The sequence below is a fragment of the Canis lupus genome, chromosome 3, assembly GCF_011100685.1.
Source record: "Canis lupus familiaris isolate Mischka breed German Shepherd chromosome 3, alternate assembly UU_Cfam_GSD_1.0, whole genome shotgun sequence".
Lineage (NCBI taxonomy): Eukaryota > Metazoa > Chordata > Mammalia > Carnivora > Canidae > Canis > Canis lupus.
Genome location: NC_049224.1, coordinates 2,400,084 through 2,421,104, shown reverse-complemented (window position 1 = coordinate 2,421,104; position 21,021 = coordinate 2,400,084). Strand labels below are relative to the sequence as shown.

The 21,021-nt window shown below is 35.9% G+C and overlaps 1 protein-coding gene across 1 annotated transcript in view; it reads left to right on the top strand.

Moving 5' to 3' along the window:
- Positions 1-21,021, top strand: part of MAN2A1 (mannosidase alpha class 2A member 1) — a 161,497-nt gene that overhangs the window by 84,199 nt on the left and 56,277 nt on the right. Inside the window, exons 10-12 of the mRNA XM_038532169.1 lie at positions 1,078-1,260; positions 5,288-5,402; positions 6,667-6,734. Of these exons, the coding sequence (XP_038388097.1) occupies positions 1,078-1,260; positions 5,288-5,402; positions 6,667-6,734 (366 nt within the window). The remainder of the gene's footprint in view (positions 1-1,077; positions 1,261-5,287; positions 5,403-6,666; positions 6,735-21,021) is intronic.

Here is a 21,021-nt window from a genome sequence, read left to right as displayed (position 1 = left end):
TTTTAGTTTCCATTTTTACATTTTGGGATATCTATATATGTATGTACTCTTTAAAAAGCCAGGAATGTGCATTAGATATATATGAACATATGTATGCAATTTTCTTAATTCAGATTAAATGTTTCCCATGCCATGAATTTTAGAAAAGTTAGGATTTAAGACAGATTATTTAATATTCTTTATTTCAAAATTTAAAGGAATTTTTTGTTTGTTTCAAATTTCTCCTCTTCCCTAATATTGTGATACATTTTTAAGCTGCCTTGATTTTCTTTCCATCCTCCTTAAAATGTTTGGCATAAAGAACCTTCTTATATTTTTTACTTCATCAAGCCATATCTCTCTTTAAAGAACTTCCTTTGAAACCCGTGTTGAACCATACCCTCTGATGAAAAAAATAAGGCATGAAAATGATAAGTCCCCATCCATATTCTTATTCAAAAACTATTATTAAGCTAAAGTGTTTTGTTCTTTAAATGAGAAATCATGGCATATGTTTTATCACCTTTCAATTTATATTGTTACATTCTCTCTAGTTTTTGAATGTTCTTGTTCAGCACAGAGACTAGCTGTTGTCAGTGAACTGTCAGGCCATCACTCTCTCCCCCTCCTTCACTGTTTGTCTTCCACTTATGGGACCATTTCTGTACCTGCTCTCCTTTCATGTACATATGTGACAGTGAATGGCTTTCTGGTGATGAGGTTCATGGTATGTGTCTATGGTGATGTTGGAGAAAAAAGAGGACAGAAACCATTATCCACTTCTTAACTGCTGTGTGAAGATATTTTTTTCACTATGTCATACATAAGTAAACCTCTCTTGCTGCCAGTGGGTTCTGGCTTCTTTCCAGGAGCATCTAGAACAAGGGCCCATTATATCAATTTAGACATGATGTTCGCTGATGATTGATAATTTAGATATACTAGATGGATACCTTGACGGTTTCATAGGAATGCTTATTATCAATATCTTTTTATAAATTGTGCTAAAATTGTAGATTTTTAAAAATTAGTACCACGTATTTTAAATAGTAAATGTTTGTTTTGAAATAAAAATTAATGAATGTTTTATGCAATTAGGGCTGCTGAAATTCTTTACTATTTCGCCCTGAAACAAGCTCAGAAGTACAAGATAAGTAAATTTCTTTCATCATCCCATTACATGGCACTGACGGAAGCCAGAAGAAATTTGGGACTGTTTCAACATCATGATGCTATCACAGGAACTGCAAAAGATTGGGTGGTTGTAGATTATGGTACCAGGTAATATAATTATTAAAAAGTGATTATAAAACAAGAATTTCTTAAATTTTGGATCACAGGCTTATATATTTGAAGTTGTTAATGTACATCAGACCATATTAATAATGACATCCCTTGTAAGTTTTGTTACAGAAAAAATCAGTATTCAAAGCAGGTTTCAGGAAATCTATTGACAGTGTCCTAGCTCTCCTAACTTTTTATTGCAGTGATTTTCTGCAAATGGAGTAGTAAAACATTATTATAAAGCTGATTCTGTTTTTTGAGTATAGTATTGTAATTAGGATTACCTTCTTGACCAAGGATTGGTATCAGATAAATCATAGCTATAGTCAAAGAAGATAAAGAACTACACTTAATTGTATAGCAGTGTAATTTCATCCTATTTCATATCCAGTTGTTCTTGGATACCTCCTTTATTCTTATTTTTTTGTTTTTAGAGGGACATTGACAAAAAAAGAATCAGCCTAGAGGAGAGCCAAAAAGTAGAATACCCTAGAAGCCTTGATATATAGGAATTGGTATGAGAATTGGTTGGCCTGAGTATTGATATCAAAATCATCCAACTCTTGGAAGCTCTGTGAGATGAATGAGGGAGTGGAAGCTCAGTTAATTTCCCGTTGCAGGGTTGGAAATAGCGAGTACAGGCTTTAGCTCAGAACAACAGGAGACTTTGTAAGTAGTGCTTCCCCATAATCAAAAGGCTTACCTTTTGTGATAGTGAGATTTCCATCATCATGCCCGAGTTTGGGTTACCATTCATTGAAATCAGTGTAGAGGAGATTCCTTTGTTGGGGAAGGGGTTTTGATTATTGTTTTCTGATAGTTTAGATTATTATTTCTTCCAAACTTTTTTCGATAATGGCATATTTGATAATATTTTAAAACTGTTAAAATATGCTCTGATTTTCTTATAGTTTTAAAAAGCAAATCTCTTTTTTTAAATAAATGCTCCCTCTTCCAGGTGAAATGTGTACATACAGTACATAAAGTCAACATTACAGATTGATCCACAACGGACATCAATAATCATAATAGGTGTTAATTAAAATTTTAGTTACAGTATTTTGACTGCCTTCCTAGATATTTGGAAAAAGAATTCTTGAGGTTTCATTAGTTGACTTGAGTCCTTGAAAATATATTCATGGTGGTATCTTGAATATCTTCTCAGTGGCAAATGTATTTGGCATCTGTTGAGGATGAGCTGGGCTTAAAATGGCAAACACTCATTGGCTGATAATGATAGTTGGTTTTTCTCCCACAGAATGCATTTTCAAAAGTAAGATCAGATCCTCCATTTTTTTCCTTTTCATCTGCTCCTGTCTTCTTGGTTTATTGAGAGTTTAAAAGTGAAACTTAGATCCAGAAGAGTTCCTAAGAGGAAATGAAGAAGTCATTCTCCTAACACTGTCTACTTGCTCTCTGGCTGCCATATTGAAAGAGACTTGGGTACAGGTCATTGAGTTTTTGCAACCGAACATTTTATGTTTCATAACCTTTCCAGAAGGCCTGTCATTAGTTCCTCCATATGTTTGCTTATGCTTTTAGCTTATAAAAACATCACCGTACAAAATTGCATCTTAAAGAAAAAAGACAATAATTCGTAAATTGTACTTGACATTTGTAAATTTGCTTTTCGAGAACTTTACACTTCATTGAAAAGTCTACACAATTATCAAGTCATTAGCATAGACATTTTAAGTAGGAAGTTTCAAAACACAAGTTAAAGAGTTATAAACAGAGAGGCAGCTAGCATTGGGTGTTCTCTTGTTCTTGGACTGTTGACTGTTTATTCAGATGTTGGCAGAGGTGCCCGTATGAACAAGTGTAAGAGTTAAGGATTGCATTTGGCTGCTAGTAATAGCAATTTGAAAATGAATAAATCCTATCCTACTTAAATTTGTGCCATGTTGAAGAATTCTGCAGGTCCTCAGTTCAGGTATAGCAGCTCCACAATGCCAACAGGGATCCCAACCCTTCTAGCTTTTTCTTCTGTCATCTAAGGGTGATTCTTCCTTAGTGTACTGCTTTCAACAATAGATTGAATGTTTATATAATTATCACCTGGAGAGCAAGAATACATCATGGCTATTTGAAGGTTAATTCTAACCATGGCATGAAAAAATGAATTAGACTTGGACAGTGTTTGTGATGGATGTTCAGCCTAAAAGTGGGTAATATGTACAGGAGAAGAAATGGTAATGAGATCAGTTACAGAAAGATTTAGAGTTTGCCAGTTTCTAGTCGTAATAAAGGTAGGTCGGAGAAAAAAATGAACAAAGGTTGAGTGTGAGGTTCCAAATGTGTAGATATAACTATTCATGGACAAACGTGATAATATCTGCTTTCAAGAGCAGTAATGATAACAGAATGGAAAACTGATTTCCAAGTGATGATCCCTGAACTGTTCAATGATTATAGGATAAGGGTGTGTTAGGAAGTTAGAGGCTCTGAGAAATCTCACAAGGGTAAATGTTGAGACATTTTAAAATGATTTTAGAGACAGTCTAAAATCTTGCTTTACCCAATGCTTCCCAAACTTATTTACTGTGTTTAGTCTTGCTCTGCTCTATACAAAACAGCTTTATGCATCCTGAGAAAGCATTTGGGGGATACCGTGCCAGTACCTTGTGCTTATCTCCTTAGAAGACTGTGTGTGTGTGCCTTTAGGATACGAACATTGATGTGTGGCATTACCTCCGTTAAATCGGGACTTCAGTGCACTGTAATACATAAAAGGTTTCAGCTGACGGAGAGCATGACTTTTGTTCTTCAGGTTTTGACAGCCTAATAAAGATAGCCATGTAGATAATAAAAATAAACTTAGATCAAGGGGCTTGTTTGTATAACTGAATTGTATTCATTCATACTGTTTTTTGGTCTGGTGAAAACACTTGAATAGACTGAGAAACTTAGCTGGATGATGGCCTGAACCCACGTCCCTAAGACTTTAATACTGTGAATGTATAACATGCTAGCATAGTTAATTACTTTATTGATTATGATCACCCACATCTTTGAAGGCAGTCTCAGTGCTCTGCAAAAAGAAGTTATTTCTAATTCTCTTACACATTCTTTTGTTGTTGCATGCCAACAAAAATGTTCTTAACATATAGATCCAAAATTGCTTCCTGTATTGGGGAAAATAACATAATCACCCTATAACCATAGTAGATTCAATGGCTGATTGAAAGCATGGTTAGCCAAGTTTCTCTACGGATTTCTCCAATGAGTTTACCTATGGATGCCTATTCTATAAAGAAACAAGATGGAATTTGAAAAAAAAAACTTGAAACAAATTCTTTTCCCATTTATAGTGGTTCAGTAATAGCTGGTAATGTACCAAGATTCTATTCCAGAATTGATTTTGAATCGATTGATTCATGCGCATCTCTTTGGTTCCTCAGGCATACAGTTTGAATACAGTTAACAGTTTTAATGACCAAGAAAAGTAAGAAGGACAAAGACAATTTCATTTCCAGACCTCTGAAAACTCTTTTTTTTTTTTTGAACAAGAACATGAAACTAAAGTCAACAAAGTATTTATTTGAATTCTTTAGGAATTTGAGTTTTGAAATATGTATACTGATTGAATTTTCTTGTGAGTGACAGTTTAATCTCATGTTTCCTTCTGCTGTTTCAACATTTTTTGAAGAATTTTCTAACATAAAGGCTCAAATCACTTTTTTGCTTAGAATGCCTTAAAGCTATTAGAGTGATCATGTTGGATATTCTTAATATTTGGTGTGATATTCATAGAAAGTTCCGGTAGTTTGAATAAATTTACACGTCTCAGATGCGTACAGAAAATTTTCTATTTTAAATGAATCCTTATTAGTGATGTCTTTTGATTAACCTTCTTTTTTCTTGGTAACCTATTTCTGGGCAAAGAAGAGTCCATTCGTTATAGGTTTCACTTTGTGAATACAGGATGAAAGTAATGGTAGTTTGGTCATTATTAAAAAAACTGAAAATATTGTATACAGATGTTTGAATTACTTCTCAGACCAGTAAAATTTTTGGTTCACAGACTCTTTAATTCATTGGTGAATTTGAAGAAGATAATTGGATATTCAGCGCTACTACTTATTTTGAAGGACAAAAACTTGTACAACTCTTACTCTTTTGATAACCTCCTAGACATGGTTAGTTGCTACCTTTTATATTATCTTAAAAATGTGTGATTCTTTTGTTCTTGGATTGGAAAAGGGGGTGAGAAGCTTAGTGAAAAGAGATTGAAAAACAGTGATTTCCTTGTACATTATTTGAAAGAATTTGTATCATTTTATATATGAAATACCTATATGTTCTTCTTTCCTATAAGTGTGTCTGTAGTTGATTTGTAGTGTATATTTTGTTCTGACTAGATCTAAGCATGAAAATTAACGAACTTACTTTGTTACGTGAAACTTAGGGCTTTCAGAACATCATTAAGATGATATTGGAAGGTAACCGAACATTATAATTAGTTATTTGCTTGGCTTTAATTAGAAGCTCCCTGGTATTTGAACTTCTGTGAGACCTTCCTCTGTTCTTGCTGAACTTCAAATTTGATCCTAAATTGCCTTCTGGTTTCAGGATGAGTCCATGGAGTGGTGTGGGCCAGGCTCAGATGTGTGTAACAGTAGAGGAGAGGTTGAGGAATTAGGAGACTAGCTATTAGCCTCAACCTCTGTACCTGCTTGCACGGGCCTTGAAAAAGTTGCTTAACATCTGTGTGCCCTCGTTCATTTATCTGTAAGATGGGATGATATCTGCCTTGGCTTATGTCGGTGTTGGGATCAGAGGAGCCAATAAAACAGAACATACTCTGAAAGGAAAATAATGCTCTTCAACAACAAGGAAGAACAATTAGCAAACCTCTTTAGACTTCCACTTAGCAACTCAGTTGTTTTAAAATTGTTTTAACATTTTGTCATTGGAGTCTATTGTAAATGATAGGCTTTGAAATTTTGCATGTGATTGGAGCTTACACATCTGGAATCAGATAATAACCTCAATATTTTCATAACCTGATATTTGCAATGAAATTACAAATATCACATATTCATATTAAAGTAAAAAATCCAGTAAGTGGACATACACTGCTTAAGGATATGAAACCTATGATACAAAGGTAAAATAATGAAACTTTCTGCAAAATTATCTTTAGAACTCTGATCTACTTGGCTCCTAATTGGACTCTAGTCCCTGTAACATATGCTCTAGTGAAGTCTGAATACACACGCATATATATGTGCACACACAAGAATTACTTATTTTGGATTTTGGTGGACTTTATATAGCTAGAAAAAGGATTTTTTTTTCCCACATTGTGTCCTTCTTAGGATTTTGTAAGTACTATTACATAGTTAGTTTTGAAACTTAGCTTTTAAAAGTAAAAATAAAAATTTTTGTTTGTTTTTATAGGATTTTAAACAAAGCTCACAGAGTTCTCTACCACAAAAAACCGTCCTAACGCTGAGTGCAGAACCAAGGTAAATACATAATTTCTCATAAAATTTTGCTACTGTCCTTACTTGATGCTTTTGCTTTTTCATGATTCTTTTCTCTTGCTAGGATACATTTTGAGGCAGTATTTTATTTAATAAATTTATTAATTTCAAAAAATTTTCTGAAGAAATGGATTGTTTTCCCATGACTGTCATGTTCAGTGTTAATAGCTACCACATTGATTGCTGAGTTGAACTATTCTAACAGTATTTCTTTTTTTACAGATACTTGGTATGGGATGGTAAATATAATTTATGATTATATTCTTTTTTAACTTTTTGTTTACTTATTTTCATTGATTCCTGATCCCATTTTTTTAAAATGAAGGAAGAAACTTAATTATGAAGGGTTCCTACTGTAAATTGTTTATTGGATAATTTGTCATTGTGCTGGTCAGATTGTCTCATTTTAACATTGTGGATTTATGTTAAGGTAAATGGGAAAGGCGTTCAGTTGACCTGAAAATGGGGCAATTAATTTGGTGGCTGCCTCTTATTTATAAAGAAATGTTTTATATTTTTATTGATAATTATTTAACCAAGTCTTCTGTTTTTAATGACTTAGTATCACTAGGCCAGTACCCACTATACCCAGATACACAGTGTATTCTTATCTAATATAACTTATTGCTATCTACATTGAGAAATTTAGTATGTACAAATTGTAGGATAAAAGAATAGTTGTAAGGGATAATTCATGATTTTAACTAGTCTTTATTAAAATTATTTAAAAGTAAATGGAATCAAAGTATTAGAGAAAATTTACAATTGCTAATAAAGTTGACATTTTGATTATGCATAAAGCTTCAGTTGGCTAAATCTCTTCAAGTAGAGACTTGAAATGTATACAGCTCATACTTCTGAACAAGAAGATAGGTATTTTTTTAGTAACACTAAAAGTATCACTTAAGTAATGATGAAATCCTACTTTTTTTTTTTTTTTTGGCCAGAAAAAGAAGAGATTAACTAGAAAGACAGTTTCAGTCTTAACTTTAAAATCTTGTTGCAGAAAAAAATAAATAAATAAAAATAAAATAAAATAAAATAAAATAAAATAAAATAAAAAATAAAATAAAATAAAATAAAATAAAATAAAATAAAATAAAATAAAATAAATAAAATAAAATAAAATAAAATCTTGTTGCAGGCTTAAAAGCTTTCCCAGGTTGCCAGGTCATGAGACAGTAATGATCCCATTATAAGACATTTTCTTTTTCTTAAATAATATTTTGACGTAGTTGATGTGATATGGCTGTTTCTTAAATATTGTGCCCCTACTAAATTGTGGTGTCTGTAAATCTCTTTAGCTTTAGACATAATCCCTCTTCTTCTATTTTGGTGGAAAAACCTTTGTTTCTACTGACTGGAAGAATGCCTTATGCTTACTATAAGCGATTCATGCCCCATCTGCACCCCATTAAGTCTTCCTTTGGGTGCTTGGTAGAGTGGGTGGGATGGAGCCCTAATGGGTCAGAAACCCTGTGGTTTCTACTGTCCTTGCTTTAGTCAGCAGTAAGTGATAATTCAGCCCTGCTTATGCTGGAGTGAGAAAGGAGGTACAGGTGTATTGACTAAGAAGAAATACATTTTTGAGCTTTAATATTGAGTTTTTTTTGTTTGTTTGTTTGTTTGTTTTTATTTATTTATTTTTTTTATTTATTTATTCATGATAGTCACACAGAGAGAGACAGAGAGGCAGAGACACAGGCAGAGGGAGAAGCAGGCTCCATGCTGGGAGCCCGATGTGGGATTCGATCCCGGGTCTCCAGGATCGCGGCCCGGGCCAAAGGCAGGCGCCAAACCACTGCGCCACCCAGGGATCCCTTGAGTTTTAATTATAAACATAAATAGAATATTTGAAACTATTAGTACAATGATCACCTTTTCATATTTCCTTTTAAATGGTTTGTATTTAACTAGGATTCTTCATCTTAAAATTACTTCTTCACAGTTCTTTTCTACCAAATGTCAGTGCTACTACTGTTTCTATAGTTAGGTGAATTGAAGATACTTACAATTGTCAAATTCTTATTTGTATCTTTCTTATCTATCTATTCTGTACTTGAGGACCTCATGAATAGAACTACTTATACTTCTGGTTTTAAAATGTCTTACTTGTTAGCCACAGATAATCTGAGTTGCTGATCTCTCAGTAAAGGCAGTGAAAATTGGAGGAATGACGGTGGCCTTTAAAATGGAAGAATTCCAAATAAATTAAATAAATAAATAAATAAATAAATAAATAAATAAATAAATAAATTAAATAAATAAATAAAATGGAAGAATTCCACAGTTTTATTTAGCAGGTACTGAAAGTAAGATTATTATCTGCACTTCTCAGTCTTTAAGTTGAAAGTTCCAGAAGTATGGTCATGAGTCTTTCTCCTGTTCTTCGTGAATCCTATATAAGATCAAAGGCTTAGCATTATTTTGATGATAAACATAATTCTTGTTTGAGCAACAGATTATTAATCTAAATATAACATGCATTCTTAATGAGGGAGACCTCCTGCTTAGGAGGGTAAAAATTGGTTCTTGGGGAGTTTGAAGAGAAGTATTTTTTTAATAATATAAAGCCTAAAAATAGTACAATAACAGACATAATTGAAGTGTGGTATTAAAATTGTATGGGGAGAGGATTAGCAAATAAATGTCTAAAAAGAGTCTTTAAGGAGTTCTGATGGGAAGAGGTTGAGAAACACTGATCTAAACTCATACAATTTCAATAATACACATAAATGATTTGATCATGCTGTTGGCAACATTAGCTATAGCTCTAACCTAACATAACTGAGTTTGGGAGTATTTTAAAAGGAGTCCGTAATCTGCTCGTGGGGATGTAGGGCCTGTCCAGGAGCCTGATGGAGTTCACAAGGTTATGTGAGCTCTGTAGTATATGCCTTCATAGTCTTTATATGGAGAGCAGGTTCAATTAAGAGTTAAAAGTTAGAGCACGCTGAATGAGTCATAAATTCTCTAGCCTTCAATAATCCCTAAAAGTACAGAGGTATTTCTTTTTCTCTCTACACACATAATCGCCTAAGGAAACCCAGTTGTAAAAAATTTTAATACAAAGATTTACAGGATTAGGGACACGGAGGACGTAGAGGATGGAAGGTAAACTTCTGAAATAAGCAGGGATTTCAGTTTTCTTTCACTGTGTTTGGTTACTTCGGGCAGGGTGGAAGCAAATGTTGCTGTCGCACAGGCCAGGAAGTCATGTGTTTTGATGATATGTAAAGGGACTTTTTTTTTTTTTTTTAACGTGGATACTTTGAAATGCCACTGGGTACACATTGCATTGAGATAACTTCTGTAAATCTGAAAATGTAGTCTTTCAAGTAGAAAATTTTTTTTTAGTGTGAGAGCAATGTATTCAAACCAGTTGCAAATTTACCATTAAGTGCTTTTAATTTTTACCACGGCATTTATTGGTAAGGGATCTTACATATCTTTTGGCCAGAAAAAAGAGCAGGTTAATTTGCAATGAAATCATTAACCCTGTGGAGACACAAAAGAAGTCATTGTTTTCAGAGCTTAGGTGGCATCAGAGTATCGACGAGATATAAACAGTACCCAATTCCAGAAAAGAGACTCAGTACTTCCATTGCCGTTTACTTGTCGAATGATTCTCCCTGGATGGCTGCCCAGCACCTCTAATTTAATTTCCTCTTGTTTTCTCCATGCGTGCTTTCCTTTTGAATCCCGGTCTTTATTAATAGCATCATTCTCTTTCTGGTTGTCTATGTTCTGAAGCCTCAGAACCCACTTTGACTTCTACTTTTTCTTGCTAAGTTTCATGGACCGGAAAGTCTTTTGGATTTTCCCCTCTACTCATGTCTGACGTTCATCGTCTGCTATTTTCCTATTACTTTGTGGTTTTACACTTTTTTTTTTTTAATGTTTTACTTCAACTACTGCAATGATTTACTGCTCTTTTGTCTTCAGTTTCTCTCTGCCCCTAATTTATTGCGTGTAGTTGCCCCAGGATCTACCCACAGCAGAATGCGAGCGAGTCACCTGGGTGGCAGCTGCAAGGCTTCTAGGACCTACCCTCGGGAGTCCTAGGAGGTCCTTCCACTATATTCTTAGTCAAACAAGCCACTGGCCAAGGTTCAAGGGGAGGGAATTATTCATTGCTTGATTTGAGGAGCATCTAAAGAAGCAAAGGGAGCGATGGCCATCCTCTTTGGAGACTATCTACCACACTTTACCTGCTGGCCACTATAACTCACACACCTACCATGTGCACAGTATCCCACCTCCTTCCAAGATGCCATCCCATTTTAGCCCCAAATTTTCATCTAAATCAGGTCCAAAATGACTCACTCACATAGCTGGAAATTGATGGTGTCTTATTTCTGTCAGTGTAATCACTTGAAGTTAATTCTTCTAGATTGTAAACTCCTCGATAGTAGGAACTATTTCTTTTATTTATTTTTCCCACTGTGCCTGTGGAATTATAGTCAACGTCGTAAGAATTGAGTAAAGACTTGTTGAAATACAATTAATTATTGACTGAAGATAATATTGAACTTCAGAGAGCAGATAGGCATAGACATTCTATGTGAAAATGTGGTGTCCTGATATATTCTCCCCAGATAGTTCTTACATCTAGTAATTGGAGTTTGGATGCCAGAGGGCTTCTAAATACACTAGATACTACTACAAGCAAAGATAAATAACAGTTCAGCGCTTTGAATTTGGTCAACATTTGGATGACTGCTCATTTGAGATTTTAGAGTTTCATACCATGAGACCTGAAAAATTATAGGTTGTGTCTCAGCATCATGGCATTCTTACAGAATTACCTTTGTTGAGATTCTTTAGAATGAGTGGGTCAAAAGATACTCCCAGATATCTAAGTGCGTGATCTAATCAGATCAGGGTTTGTTTTTTTTCCCTTCTTTCTTTTTCAGATTTTATTTAAATTCAAGTTAGTTAGCATAGTGCATTATTAGTTTCAGAGGTAATATTTAGTGATTTATCAGTTACATATAACACCCAGTGCTCATTATATTGAGTGTCCTCCTTAACGTCCATCACTCAGTGACCCCATCCTCCCCACCAGCAACCCTCGGTCTGTTCCTGATAATTCAGCATCTCATATGGTTGGCTTCCTTCTCTGTTTTTATCTTATTTTTCCTTCCCTTCCCCTGTGTTCATCAGTTTTGTTTCTTAAATTCCACATATGGGTGAAATCACATGGTATTTGTCTTTTTCTGACTTAATTTCACTTAACACAGAATACACTCTGGTTCCACACTGTTGCAAATGGCAAGATTTTTTTTGATGGCTGAGTAATATTCCATTGTACGTATACATACCACCTCTTCTTTATCTCTTCATCAGTTGATGGACTGTTTGGCTCTTTCCATGTTTTGGCTATCGTGGACATTGCTAATTGGTTCCGTTTTTATACATAAGACTTCTTGTTGTTGACCTAGAGTATTTGCCTGGTTGTACATTTTGTATTTTTAATGTTATCACAAACAATTCTTCTCACAATAATTATGTTAGTGTAATGGACTTTAAGACTTTAAATCATTTTTTCCTTGGTTACCATGTCATCAGTGTATTTTTATACCAAGTCACAATATATATAAGAAAGTATCGGGATCCCTGGGTGGCGCAGCGGTTTGGCGCCTGCCTTTGGCCCAGGGCGCGATCCTGGAGACCCGGGATCGAATCCCATGTCGGGCTCCCAGTGCATGGAGCCTGCTTCTCCCTCTGCCTATGTCTCTGCCTCTCTCTCTGTGACTATCATAAATAAATAAAAAATAAAATAAAATAAAATAAATTAAAAAAAAAAGTATCTAATATCCCTACCAGTTGTTTAAACTTGTTTTATTTATTTATTTATTTTTTTTAAACTTTAAAATAGACCTGAAAGAACCAATTGTAGCTCAAGAACTGAACTAAGATTCCACTGCTGGAACAAAAGTTGTTCTAATCTGAGCACCAGGAGTCTGGTGAGAGAGCCGCGATGAACGTCAGGACGGAGCTTACTTTGTACCTGATGGTTCTTCTTGGGGATGGAACAGTGTCAGCAGTGATAACTAGTGTGAGAAGTGTGCTTGTTGCTCCTGCATTGTAACAGTGTGAGCTCAAATCTTGTCATGTACTAGAAAACTGGTACAGAAATGTCTTCACATTAGTTAGCAGAAAAATAAATGTACAAAGTCACAAAGATGGAGGGTTTCCGTCCTTGAAAACGAAGGGCTGCATTTTAACACTATCCCAAGGGAATTTAAGGTAATAATAGAACACATGATTTGACTAGGATTTGACACTCCAGACCCTCTGCAGGTTCCATTATTATGAGAGCAGCTGAAATGTCCTTTCCTTTTAAAGCTACTTTAGAACTTTTCTTTTAATGGGGGAGTTGCTAACTGACAATACAGGAGACTCTTAAAATAAAAAAAAACTGAGTTCTAGTCTAATACAGGTCTATCTGGGTATTAATAGCATAGTCTATTTGAGAATTAATGCTCATTCCTGGATTTGAAGGAAGGGTTCCTAAACCATCCTCCTAGATGCTTTTCTGTTTAAGTATTTATTGCTTGTGAAAGGTGTATTTTCATCTGTGTTGCATCTGAGTTACATTTTATTAATTTTGACTTTTTCAAGGTACAGATTGACCCATTCTCCAATAATCCAGAAACAACACATCGGCCTATGTGTGATGTGGGATATTTTTAGAAAGGATGTTTGCCCCAAAAGACTTGAGTAGAATATAGCACATGACTTTACGCAACCAAAAACTTCTTAAGGGGTTGGAGATATCTTCAGCACGATATATTAGTTAATTTTATGTTAGAACTAGTTTCAGAGCATTCATGTCTGGATAGCAACATTGCATAACCTTACTTGGTGTTTGCTGTACCAAATCAGCCATTCGCCTGCTTGTATCTTTCCTAATGTGTTTCAGGGAAATATAAACGTCTCTGGGGGAGAGAATAGGAGAAAAGGCTCTACCCAAGTCTCCCTGCCCTTAACATTTCTATTTATGTTATGGTATCAGAAACGATGAGTATTAATTCCTGAAATACTATTTCAGCCTTACATTGACTTAGATGAATAACACCTATTTATATGAAAAAATAAAAAAGTTGACACTTTCATTTTATGTGATGGCTGACTAGGGACCCTGAGACTGACTCTCTCAATTTCCTATTAAAACTCATGGAAACAAAGATGATGAACAATCAGAGGAACACCAAACCTTGATTTGACAGTCGACCTATTGCCACAATTTAAGATACCCACAAACCATAAAGTTGATCGACCAGACTGGAAAATACAATTACTCACTGACCAATGGTAAACAGTTAGAAATAACAGCTACATGGCAGGTTTCTAGGAGCAGGTATAGAGATGGATTCCTTTTCATTTTTATAATATTCCCCACCTCCCCCCCCCAAAGTTTTGAAATTCGTATACTCTATCTACCAAGTAGAACGGAGGACTGATATTTTTAATTCAGGGACAGGAGGCTGTTAAAGAGATAAAGTAGCTATTCTTTTCAATCTCTCTGCGTAGGATTTCTGTGAACCAGTCTCCACCTAATTGGCCAACTAGATCACCTGATTCTCTCTTTTCCTTTTCTGTGCCTGTGATACCCTGACCTTGTCCCAGACAGGCTGCCAGCTAGGGAAATGGGCACAGTTCTCTCCCTCTGGTATTTCAGTTAAATTATATGATTATCATGAATCAATTAGTTATTCCCAGATCAGTTGTTCTTGTTATTTTTCTTGTACAATTTGATTAATTTCTGTTAAACTGATGAATTATACAAAAATATATTTTTTTAAATGAAGTCTAGTGTTTTGGAAATTTTCAACAAATGTGAGTCACTGGTGAGATGCCTATAAAAACAGCTGGGAAGAAATCATAAAGATGTAGAAGCAGTCTGTACTCATCTTGCTTAATATTTTCCCAAGTATTGAAGTTCTTGGTCTACTTTAGAAAAACCTAAGCTGGAAACTATACATGATTAATCACATGCATGGTTATGCAGAAAATATGCCACAAGACTCCAATTAGTGGTCTCATAGTTAAAGCAGAAGCTTTGCTTTTAGAAGATTAGAAAACTCTCTCTCTATAAATATATATAAAACATACATGAATATATGAATTATTAAGTCATATGTATAACTTAAAATTGTCCTACTTAAACTTTTGCTTGCAAGTCAACTTTATCTCCTTTAGTTAATAGGTCTATTGCCAGCCTTAATTACATTGATAAGAGAGCTTCCATTGTGTCTGTATTTTACAACCAATTTGGAGACTGAATCTGACAGAAATAAAATAGGCAGAAGCAAGTGGGGAACTAAGGTAGAGCACTGAACTAGGGAAGTATCCATTCAAGGAAATTGCTGTTGACAGTGGCACGGACCAGAAGGATAGATAGTCTCTGCTGAAGAGAGAATCCCTCCATTTGTTCACCAGAGTTGGCATAAAACAATGAATACTACAGGCACAGCCACCTTGGATGGTGGCCTTTTGGATCTTTTGCCCTCAGGCTGTCTCTGTGCATGTGGACTTGATTTCCTTATTATATATTTTTATATTATATAACTTATTCACTCTTCTCCATCAGTGCATTTTCTTTCCCTCCTTTAGGCATTATTAACAAGTGGGTCATTTAATTTATTTCTTGCTGTCCATCTCCCTTGCTACAATATGAGCTCCAAGGCAGAGAACTACCTTGCTGTCGAATTCCCTGGCAAATACCTGGTACATTATAGGTGCTTACCAAATACTTGTCAAATAAACTAACTCTGGGTAGGAAAGGGACATTAGTCCCAAAATAAAAACCAAGAGTACCCATAGCATATGCAGGGTTTGGGCAGATGTCTGCTTCTTTGAGGGTAAGTAAAGGGAAAATTATCTTGGCAAGCCTTTGCATAGACTCTATAGGAAAACAGAAAGTGGTAGTTACATGAAGACTCAGAAGAACAGTTTACGTTTCAGAAGGATTTGTTACAGAGACCAGAAAAACATTTCAGAACTTTGGGGTTCTAAAAAAGTTTGAGTCATGATCTCTGAGAAATCTGAAACGGAAAGCAAAGAGCTGAGGTGAAAAAATGGTGTGATGATACGGGGAGTGACAAAAGGGAAGGTTATTGGTGGGGGTGTGACGAGAGAACATCTTCATGAGTGATGCTGAAGAGTGAGGCTGATACTGTGAGTGTCCAGTGACATGAAAAAAGAAAAAAAAGAACAAACCATGAGATGCTTTGTAAGAATGCAGAGAAAAGGAAGAGGAGTGGAAACAATGGGAGAGATGATGGTAGGTATGGAGGACAAGGTTTTAACAAAAGACAGAGATTTTCTTCAGGAAAAAAAAATGGAACAGAGGCAATGTGATCAAAGATAGAATTGATGAAAAGGTTTTTGAACCGAGGAGGTCTGGCTTTATAGATAAAAGGGTTAAGTTCTGGGTAATATAAATGAAAAGAGAGTTACTCCTAGTATGTCTTGGTAACTTGGTTCGATTAAAAGGAAAGGGACATATTGTAGAAGTACCCAGCCGAAGGACAGACACTGGATAACATGGTACAAAAGCCAGACTGACGTAGGTTTCTTCTCTGTAATAACGAGAAGACTATGGAGTTTTTAAATCACTTTATCTTTCATATGTGAAGGCAACAAAAAGACATTTTCAAGTATGAAAATACCTAGAAAATGTAGCACAGGTACTCTTCTTGTTAAAACTTGATAAAGTCAACTCAGCTGACTCCTATTTGAATCAAAAGCAAGAAGGCATTGGAAATAATGAGACCTCGTGAAACGCAAATCATCACTGTAGCTTTGGTCACCAGAACTGAAGCTGGGTGTGCACTGTAGCTTCAGATTATGTTAACATCTGAAGGAGGTAGAGAGTCAAGAGCATATAAGAGATCTTAAATAAGTAATTGTTTTGCCTCAGGAAAGTTTAAAAGATAAAAGCTCCCAGTGAGAGTGATATTTTCTGCTCCATTGCCTTCGTTTATTGTCCGTGTACTGTTGACTCACCACATACATCTCTCTTCTGAGAAAAGTTCCCCAAGTTCTGCCCACAGGCCAGATGGCTGGCTCCATTGGGATGTTCCTCTTGGACCTCCATCTCCGCGTGTAAAACTGAACCCGTACTCTCCGCTCGTATATATCCTGTGGTCCCAAGTGCCTTAATAAAATAGCAGCAGCGGCATCCGGTTACCTGGACCTTGATTGTAGAGCGATCACGTATCCCGGTGTTTCATCAGTGTTCCTTTTCATTGTCAAAGGGGACATATGTTCATTTGGACAATAAATTGCAGGATTGCCCTCGTTCTCTTCGTCTCTTCCCTTTCACCTTCATCCTGTATCCAATCAAGTACCAGGTCTTTTCATTCTACTGTCTTGTCTATCCCAGTCTTGTCCACTTCTCCTTAGCTTCAGCACCAGTACCCTGCTTCTGTCTGTCCCTTGGGTGATGGTGACACTCCTGTGACAGGTATCCCTTCCTCATACATTTGTTGGAGGAAGTAAAGTCATTTATAGAGTCTAGTACTTAGTAGGCAATTAACAGGTCCTAGCAGTGATGTTATAATTACTCAAAACTCTTCTTTCCTCCATTACCCTGAGGATAAACTCACAGACTCTTTGAGCTGTGTGTCTACATTTTGATTTCTCTAGCATCATCTTTCACATCACCCCAGCCTATGCTGTGTGCTTCAAGCTTCCAACTATCAGTTTTTAACATACCGTGTTCTCTTCTAGACCTTTGCTGCCTGGTAATAAAGCAAAATAAAACAAAAACCCCCACCCACCAGATCCTCAATCTTTCTCTCTCTCTCTCTCTCTCTCTCTCTCTCTCTCTCACACACACACACACACACACACGCACACACACACACACAATTTGCCTGATTGATTCCTGATTAATCTTTTAGAATTCAGCTTTAAATGCTACATTCTCCGGAAACTTTTTCCAGTACCCTTGAGCCAGGCTAGGTGTCACTCTTGGAGGCCCCCTGAGACTATGTGTAACCCCTCGTATCACATTTAGCACACAGATAATCCTCCTCTGAAGAAACTTGCTTTAAACCTCGTGAAGGCATAAGTTGGGTCTTGGTCATCATTCTTACGTGACACCTAGCAATCTGTCTGGAAATAAGTGCCAGGAGCATTTGAATTAGGCACTGCCCTGGATGAAATCTTGTTCCTGCAGACATAGTCCTGTGGAGAGATGAAGAGAACTGTGGGCAAAATAGGTCTTTGAGCTTTATCATCTGAACAAATGCTTTTAAAGGCCTTACGTGTGTGACAGTAACCATCGAGGAATTGGTCACATGCACTCTGTTCATAAAATTCCATATAAAGTTAAGGAGAGCATAAGATTGGTTAAGATTGGTAAATTGGTAAATTCAGAGGCTTTGGCTTAGGTTTTTATGAAGTCTGCATTTCAAGTCCCATGGAGAAAATAAAGAAGACTCCTCTGAATTAGAGAAGTTGTGAATGGTTGAATGAAATAAGGAAGAAAAGTTGTGAATGGTTGAATGAAATAAGGAAGAAGTACCTGGTATACCAAAGGTGTTTGCTGATGGATAATTAAATATTGTGGTGGAGAAGGTGACAATTATGAAAAGTTAGTTACATGTGGTATATTTGATAGGTGGTTAAGGACAGATTTAAAACTAAGGAATCCTCCAAGGAAAAGTATGTTTCTGGTGATTGATTTTTATGGGAAAATTTTGGTTTTAGGAGGGAGAATCATCTTGCACTCAGGCTTACCTTCTTTTAAGATCAATGGGAGTTTTGGGTGCTTCAGTATAATTTCTTGTGGGTATAGTGTCTCACTTCAGATTGCATTCAACTGTATATAACAAAAAGCGTCCTACATTGGCTTCACACGAGAGCAGTTTATTTTTCTTAGGTACGTGTTTCAAAGTAGGTAGTCCAGGACTTGTGATGTGTTCCATGAGGTCGTTAAAAGGACCAGGCCCCTTTTACCTTTTTCAGCTCTACGTTAGCTTGTGGTGGTTCTCATGGTCTCAAGATTGTGCCTGGCTCTCCACCTATAGCATTGTGTTCCAGCCGGGAAGGGCATGGAGGAGCGAAGGGTGAAAGTTACACCACTTGAGTCTGCTCACTTTTATTAAATTGAGGATATATAATTTCCTGGGAAGCTCCACTTACTCAATTCTAATGATATCTCATTGTGTTACGTGGCCACCTCAAAGCATGGAGAATCAAGGGCTTTTTTTTTTTTTTTTTAAAGTTAGGATTATTGTCATCCTTAGTAAAATTGAGTTTCTGTCAGGAAAGAATATGAGAATGGCCATTGGGTAGACAACTAGCATTATCTACTCATTAGGTTCATTAACTAGACCTCTCAGGCCATCTACCCTATTTTCTGATCATCGACTGCTCTTCCCTGCCCTTTTCTGCTCAGATTGGGGTTGGGGTTGTACTCTGTACACTGTAGAAACAGGTTTGCACTGAATAAATCAGTTCTGGATGCTAGAAGCTTCGTAAAAGCTTGTTCTCAAGACTGTCCTATCCAGTTCGGTAGAAAAATCGTATCTTAACACAGTTATTAAAGAAACAGATTTTCCACTACTCCAAAACCAAAACATAATTAGACATTGCAAAATTAAGAATTGGGAGAGAGATCAAGTAAAAACATATATGTCCTATTGGGATTTGGAAAGTACAATATTGTTTACTGTTTCCTAGTGACCTATTTAGGATCATGTTACAAGATACTTACTCCTTGGTTTACATAGTCAGCCATTCAGTGACAGATTAATTGTGTTCCTGCCTTGTGTAGCTCTATGCTGGGATGTGGTCATCTTTTCCTTCCCCTTTCATTTCTAGTTTTTTGTTTTTTTTTTTTTTTAATTTTTTTTTCTTGCTCGGAAACTACACAGATAGGATATCTTCTATAAGTAATCTATAACTTGTGCTGCTGTATAGCCTATCTTTAAATCTTCAGTCCTTTGCCTGAAACCTTTGTGAATTGAGAATTTTTAGTTTTTTGGGACATAATATGCACATATGCAGACTACATAAATACTTCAATCTGGGACAGGGCTCATCAAATAATTTTAAATTTCTGAATATTAAGACCAAGTGGAATAACTAATTGTATGTGGCTTCATGTCAGTTCAGTTTGGGTTTTGCCGCCAAATGGGTATTGAAAAAACTTTATTTTCAGAGTTTTTCGGATAGAGATCGCAGACCTGTCTTGTAGTGGTTTTGGAAGAATTAGGAGATAATTAGTTTGAAGGAACCAGCAAATTCCCTAATAAAGACACAGTGGTGCAGGAGAAAGCACCATAACTCTCCCGACTGGCATTGGATTCTTACTAGCATCATGCTGAAGTGCCTCAGCTCTTGCTCTTGGTCCTGCTTCCCATCCCTTCCAAAAATTGAAAAATGTCTGTCTTTCAAGATATTTTTGCTAGTCAAGTAGTGCCGACTCTTCACCCTCTGTCCCACATTCCCGAAGCACAGAGGTATTTAGGTGCTAACTTTCCTTGGTAAGAGTGCGTCCCCCGACTCTGCTGGTCTGCTAGTGTTCTAGCTTCTCGAGGATACGTTAGGCTTGCTTCCTCATTTTCTTGCACCTCCTGAAATAACACTTTTTATAATTCTTGCATTAAGCAGTTTAAAGTTTATGATAGGGAGCGGTGAATAATATAACCATAGATTAATTATATATGCATTTTTACTGTCATTTAGATATATTGAAGCAAATGTTTATCAGTAGGCTGCCATCATTCTCACATGCTGATTTCTAGATGATTTACAGTGTGGATGGAGTTTGTCTCCTTAGTGCTTGCAGGGCATGGTATCTTAAATCATTCTTTTCATCAATTTTATGTGAACTTGAAAAGAATCTTCCTTTCCAGGCCCATATAATTAGTCTGCTGTGATTTTTTGTTCCTAGGTACAAAATTATTTTAGATTTTATTAGCTTTAGATTTTATCTGTGGAAGTGGCTGAACAGACTGCATTTAAAATGATAGTTTTAAGTTTTATTTTGGAAAAGCAGTGGCAAAGTGGTTATGTGTTCAGTGAACACCTGCTAAATTGCTTGGTTAGTCTGTTTTAATTGCCTTTTTATCGTTTACATCTTAAATCAAACTTTCTTAACTAGCTGTGTGGTTCTAGTTTATTGTCAGATTATTATACAGTGAATTAAGTTTATACAAGGTGTTTTAGTTGGTGCGATTTGTCTAATGAAATTAAAGCGATTTTGTGTGTTGCTTCCAACATCCTGCAGTTCTCATCAAGAATC